The sequence below is a fragment of the Saprolegnia parasitica genome (assembly GCF_000151545.1).
Source record: "Saprolegnia parasitica CBS 223.65 unplaced genomic scaffold supercont2.28, whole genome shotgun sequence".
NCBI classification, from domain to species: Eukaryota; Oomycota; class Saprolegniomycetes; order Saprolegniales; family Saprolegniaceae; genus Saprolegnia; species Saprolegnia parasitica.
The window spans coordinates 111,997-117,996 of record NW_012156422.1 but is presented as its reverse complement, the minus strand read 5'-3'; the positions used below and the strand labels follow the sequence as shown (position 1 = coordinate 117,996).

At 54.2% G+C, this 6,000-nt stretch overlaps 3 protein-coding genes across 3 annotated transcripts; 1 reads left to right on the top strand and 2 right to left on the bottom strand.

Annotated features, from left to right (window-relative positions):
* Window positions 1–325: 325 nt before the first annotated feature.
* Window positions 326–949, bottom strand: SPRG_06818 (hypothetical protein; the record flags this gene model as incomplete). Its single annotated transcript, XM_012346286.1, has 1 exon — window positions 326–949. The coding sequence occupies one exon, from the start codon at window positions 947–949 to the stop codon at window positions 326–328; it is 624 nt and encodes a 207-aa protein (XP_012201676.1).
* Window positions 830–1,637, top strand: SPRG_06817 (hypothetical protein). Its single transcript, XM_012346285.1, has 3 exons — window positions 830–1,255; window positions 1,294–1,458; window positions 1,503–1,637. The coding sequence occupies exons 1-3, from the start codon at window positions 1,014–1,016 to the stop codon at window positions 1,606–1,608; spliced, it is 513 nt and encodes a 170-aa protein (XP_012201675.1). The 5' UTR covers window positions 830–1,013; the 3' UTR covers window positions 1,609–1,637.
* A 939-nt stretch (window positions 1,638–2,576) lies between these two features.
* SPRG_20305 (hypothetical protein) lies at window positions 2,577–3,030 on the bottom strand (the record flags this gene model as incomplete). Its single annotated transcript, XM_012346391.1, has 4 exons — window positions 2,577–2,679; window positions 2,735–2,851; window positions 2,932–2,967; window positions 3,017–3,030. 4 exons carry the CDS (start codon window positions 3,028–3,030, stop codon window positions 2,577–2,579), a joined length of 270 nt encoding a protein of 89 aa, XP_012201781.1.
* Window positions 3,031–6,000: the final 2,970 nt, after the last annotated feature.

Below are 6,000 nucleotides of genomic sequence, written 5' to 3'. Positions count from 1 at the left end.
CTAGGTGTCGGTAGAGTGCAAAGCGGTGCACGTGTGTCTGGCACGACGAAACGATACAGTAATTTACACAACTTTGTGGACCTGCGGCTTTGAGAGCTCCCGTGTTCTCGTGCACGTTTTCGACCGCGTGTGTGGTCTAGCGACAGTAGTCGGCACAGAGGTCCTCGCAGCGCACGTATGATCGTCGAGTAATTGATGCGAGAGCTCTCAAAGCCGCAGGTCCACAAAGTTGTGTAAATTACTGTATCGTTTCGTCGTGCCAGACACACGTGCACCGCTTTGCACTCTACCGACACCTAGCTCTAGACAATATGGGGTCGAGCACCTACAAGACCTCATAGCCGGGTAACGTGTCCTTGGGCATGATCGAGATTAGCTCGCCAGGCGTGTACGCAGTCGTGTGCTGGGCCATTTGCGAGATGACGCAGCAACTACACAATGCCGTCGCAATCGCGTCTTGGTAGAGGTGCCCAGGAATCGCAAAGAGTCGACGCAATCGCCACCGCAGATGTATGCGATAGGCAATTGCGAGCAAAAGAGTGGCATACCACGCAATCGACTTGGACGTCCCGACGCCAAACGTCCATGGCGTAGAGAGTGCATCGAAGAGGCCGCGCCCGCACACGTTGGGCCAGATACTGTCCAAAAACCAATAGTACCCAAGGACCCACGACGCAACGTGCAGCGTGCCGTAGAGAGCGATCACGTGCCAGTACCGATGCAAGCCGATGCGTGCATTTATCTGGGCGAGCGGAACACAAGTGCACAAGGCGGCCATGTAGAACGCAAAGCCATCGTAGCTCGTTAGCGACACCTCCCAGCGGCCGAGCGCGAGTCCGTTCCCGTCGCGATGCACGGGCGGCGATGCGGCAGCATTGGATGGCATCAAAGTTGTCTCCGGGCGCAAGCGAACGACCGCTGATAGCGTCCCTGTGACTGGTGGCGCCATCGTATTTGGATCGGATGGATCTTTCAAGCTCCGGAAGCGGTCCGGATAATGACGGCAGTTGCAGATGCGCACGCGAGCAGGTTCGTACCAGCGCTTGGCACCGGCAGACGCGGAGACGGACAGCCTTGATGCGACGCTCGATGAAGAGATCGAGGACCTCAAGAAGCGCTCGCTGCCCAAGGCGCCGTCCAAGGCCGAATGGCTAAGCACGAAGCTGCATGCGTTGCTGTGGGTCGGTGGCGCCTGCCTTCTCGCGTACTATCTCGACGTCGTCCACATCGCACTACGCGACGTACGCGTCCATCGGTACGTAGCTATGGCGAGCTGCAGCTCATGCTTTCTAGGCTCTACTTCAACATCGGCGTCGTCTGCGCAGGTGTAAATGGCTGCATCACGGCGTACCTGGCGCTTTGGCTGCCGTATGTACGCAAGGTGGACTTGGAGTGGAGTGTGTACTGTCCACGCATGATCCCCACTGCGACCATCGTCGGTCTCGTCGGCGCACTTGGGTATGTGCGCGATCTACTTGGCACCCCACTCGATGCGATTGTAGTTTGATCCTGGGCCTTTGGCCTGTCTGGGGCCTCTTCACGCCCGGAATTCTCTTTGTGTTGTTTCTGGGCACGCTCATGACGGCGCACTTTCTCCCAGCCATGTAATTTGCTACAATAGTACACCACTCTTGCACACTTTACGACAGAGCAGTGGGCTCACGAGGCACTGCGACCAAATCTTCGTAAAGCGCAGGTGAGGCGTCGGATTCCGTGTAGCCGCGCCACGTGCTAGCGGCATCGTCGCCACTCCAATGTAATGGACAGCCTGTTTGCTGCACACACTGTACGGCGCAGTAATGACCGAGCTCCACGCAGGCACGGAGGCTTCCGTGCTGCAACCTACGATGTTGTCAGCCATCGACAATTTGCAGCGGAAAACACACAGGCCAGCGAAAAATCCACCCAAGAAAGCATCACCAGCGCCTGTCGTGTCGTGTAGGTGAAAACCACTTGGAATCTGCACGGGGACCGCCACAGGTCTACACGAGCCTTGTGAAACAGATACTGCAAGCATTGTTCTCATCGTACGGGCGATCACGTCGATATACTCTTGTAGGGGCTGCGGAGTTGGTGACAAGCACAATCGCGCGCGGCGTGCGAAGAACGTTGACGAGCAGCTCGGAGGCCACCTGGTCGACGGACGGGGTGTCCAATTGAAACGCGGCACCAAGAGCAAGCACTTCTTGAGCATTTCCAAAAAGCACTCGAACGTCGCGTAAAATGTCGTGGAGTCGGCCGACGACATCGGGGTTCTAGACACCCGTAGTACGAGAAAGCATCGCCTCGACCTACCTGCATGAGACCCGAGGAGGAAATGTTGAGGCAAATGAGATGGCGACTCGAATCGTGATGCTGAAGAAGATAACGCACGCATTCGTAACGTGGTGCCGAAGATAGCGTGAAGGCAACAACGTATAGTACGTTCGTTGCAGCCAAGCATGCATCGAGTGTTGGCGCGTCGAGTGTGTAACACAAATGCGCGGAGCGCTGCGTGATGAGCGTGCGCTCTTTGCTCGGCGATATGAGCGCGAGGCACGTGGAGGTGGGCAGACCAGCGTGTGTTTGGACGTGGGTCATATCGACACCGGCGGCACTGCAACAGGAGCGGAGAAAGTCTCCGTTGGAATCGTCGCCAAGAGCCCCGATAAATAGCGTCGTTTTCGATGGCATGAAAGCCTATTGTTGGAGCAATGAATGGGCGTTGAAAGGTCGTGTAAGCAGTCATCATCACCTGGACGACCCGGGCAGTGTTGAGCGCTGAACCACCAGGCACACGCTCCGTAGATGGATCTTCGAGCGCTCTTTGCATGATGGACGATCGTTCGTCAACTGAAAGGTGCAGATGTGTCTACATTCCGGTACAGTAGTTCGCAGGGCTTAGCGCATGTAAGCTCGGAATCGAGCGTCGCCATGCGCTCGCTCATTTACCTCTTGGCCTTCGACAACTCCAAGGCTCGAAATATACTACCCGATTCATTACGATGACGTAAGCACATGCGGGGGCGAAGCGTACCTGTAGAGGGACATGGCGAATCATGTCCACCATTGGGTTGCCAAAGGCAAGGAGGCGTAGGCCGCTGGCACCGACCATGCGGAACGCTGGCTGTAAAGTCTGCTAATAGTCCGCTCCATTGATATTGCTAGATATAATATCCTGCATAAATGCATTTTTGGATGCAAGGAATCGGAGATTGAGCTCTGCCTTCTGGGTTTGTGTAAGTCAAAAACTTTTCACGCCCTTGTACTGTACAAGGTTCCGGTGGAGAGGCTTGTAGGAAGGAATGCTGGACTGCTTTTTGTATACATAATACCAGTACGTGTTAGATGTGCATCGTGTTTACGAGTGACCATTGCGGCGGATACCCGTCGTATACGGAGCCGCCAAACGCTCTGGCCGCTGGATCAGATCCGGCCAACTTCAACCGAAGACCGAGCGAGACTTCGCCCTCTCTACAAACCGCGAGGTCTTTTTATGCGAGCGTCAAAGTCTGAATTTCAACCGAGGCGGCTCGGCGTGCCATGAGGCATTCATTCTGCTTCAACCAGCGGAGGAGCGATAGTAGATAGGAACAACTTATTGCAGCTTGAGAAGACGACGAGGACAACAGCCCCATTGATGCAACAGCTCCAGTGGTATTCACTTTGTTCAGGGCGTTACGCCTTAGGCAGTCTAGTCGCTCTATGGTGCACTTTGTCGGTACTGTAGTACCAAGGTCGGGCGCGCGCGGAGCGCCTGCTTGTTGGTTTCATTACCCCGTGCACTCTACAAGGGTGATACCAAAGACCTAACGTCTACATTTGTGTTTGGCATTGCCCATAAGAAGTTGGGAGACTATCTGTGCTCGTGTTTTGGAGTGGCTTGACATTATTTGCCGCCAGCCGTTGTTACTGTAGAGCTGCCAGAGTGGGTTAGCTACATTAGATATGCAACACGACGATTGAAGCAAGCTTTGGCCGCAACATGGATATATTATGCATAGCAGCAAACCGCTTAGCATAATTTTAAGTTACGCCTTCAACTTAGGCATCATTCACTTGTGAATGAGCCATGCTATGTATTCTAGGTGTCGACATGATCGACAGTGCGGAGCTCCTCACGGTGCTTCGGAGGTTTCCTCGACGATTATGAAGTGCGCCTGGTCCGCATGCTGCTCACGACCACGACACTCCGGCTGCGCATTGACGGCGAGGTGCACAGCCCGTTCGAGACCAACATCAAGGCGACTTGTTGTGACCGGCGATGTTCATCGTGTATCTCGATGCCGCGCTCGAGGATCTCGCGCAGACACTCATCGAGGAGGGCAACGTCGTCGCCAGCACGGTCGCCCACGCCGACGACTCTGACTTCACCTGCCGCGACGCTATTGCCATGACCAGGTTTTAAGCCGCGGCGCCATCCGTCTTCGCCAGGCAGGACCTCAAGCTGAATAAAGACAAGACAAAACGCAGGTATTCAGGTCGACGCAGGTTGATGCGCCGACGAACGTCGCATCTTTAGCGTGGCACGTGACGAAAACGCCCGGTAGCCTCCCCGGCGCTCGGAAGCGACTGGCGAGAACGGTGTTTAACATGCACAAAACTACGGTAGGCCCTACGGCCCTTAGGTCACACTATCGCGACACGTTCGTTGCACCAGCATCATGCAAGCTGAAGGTTAAACACATATCTCTTTCTAGAGCCGCCTTCGACAAGAAGTAAAACGGCGTCTTCTCTGACCTGGAGGCAGGTCAAGCTCGTGGCGTATGGCGTGAAAGACAGCGCACTGCCGTGGGTTTGCAGTAGCGAGGCCCTGAAGAGGTCTCTGTTGAAACTCGCGATCGTAGGACTTTAAAATCTCGAACAGACAGTTGCGCTTAATATCCAAGACGTCAGCCTTCAGGTCCTTAAGGCTGGCCGCGAATTTTTTGTTCCATTCAGTTCCAACGTGCGCCCAATTTTTTTGTACGGATAATATTAATCGGACCCGTCTCGCATCGGTCGAATTTCGTAAGGTCGGGAAATCGGTCCAAGCGGGTGTTCTGATCGGTGTTGGGGCCGCCATTGCGTCCGTCGCTGTAGCATGCGCTACAGCGGGAGGAGGCCTTCGCGAGGACAAGTACAACATCCTCATCATGGACATGGTCGACTTCGACGACATGCTCGACAATCCGCGCTTCAACCACTGGTTTATCAACAACCTGCGCTGCTCTTGTACATCGTTTTGTCGCCTGGTCAACGTTATGCGGGACTACATGGAGGACTACAAGTTCCCACGCTCGAAGCACTCGTTTAAGAAGTTGGCTTTGCTTCTGCAATATCTCGGTAGCTGCGGCGGCTGGGGACACGTCATCGATATAGGTCGATGTGCCCATCCGCCGACATCGCATTATTGGTGGTCGACAACGGGTCGGCCGCGGCCGCGGTGGGCTTCTCTTAGATCGCGGTATCAAGAATGTCTTCTTGACCGCGACCGGGGTGTCCTCTGTGTTCTTCTTGGGGACCATGGTCCTGCAAGTACAATTGTATGGAAAAGCAAGATTGAACGAGATCGAAGGCAAAAACGCGACTCCGACTACCCTCTTGCTTCGACCGCAAACGCCCTTGTGAGCATATCCGAATGCCAGATATAAATGCTGAAAGCCATCGAGTATTTTCTGGGCGCAATAGAACGGGAAAAATCCCGACCAGCCTCTCACGATACGCTGGCAACGCATAGAACATAATAACTATATTTGTTAGTGGTCTTTGTAGGTTTGCTTGTGGTAAATAATTCGTGTATATTTGTTATTGCTCTTCTCTCGGTAGAGAAGGGAGAGGTGGGACAAATATATCGATACCGCGAGTAAACCAACAAAGACCACGAGCAAATATACCACACACTTTAGCTACCCATCAGAAGCACGCGTACGTGCTGCGGTTATATTTTCTGCTCTGTGGCACGCCTTGAGAAAAACAGTACAGTGTAGGGGACAGCCTCCGCTCGTTATGCCACTTTGCGGTCGGTCGGATACGCATTCG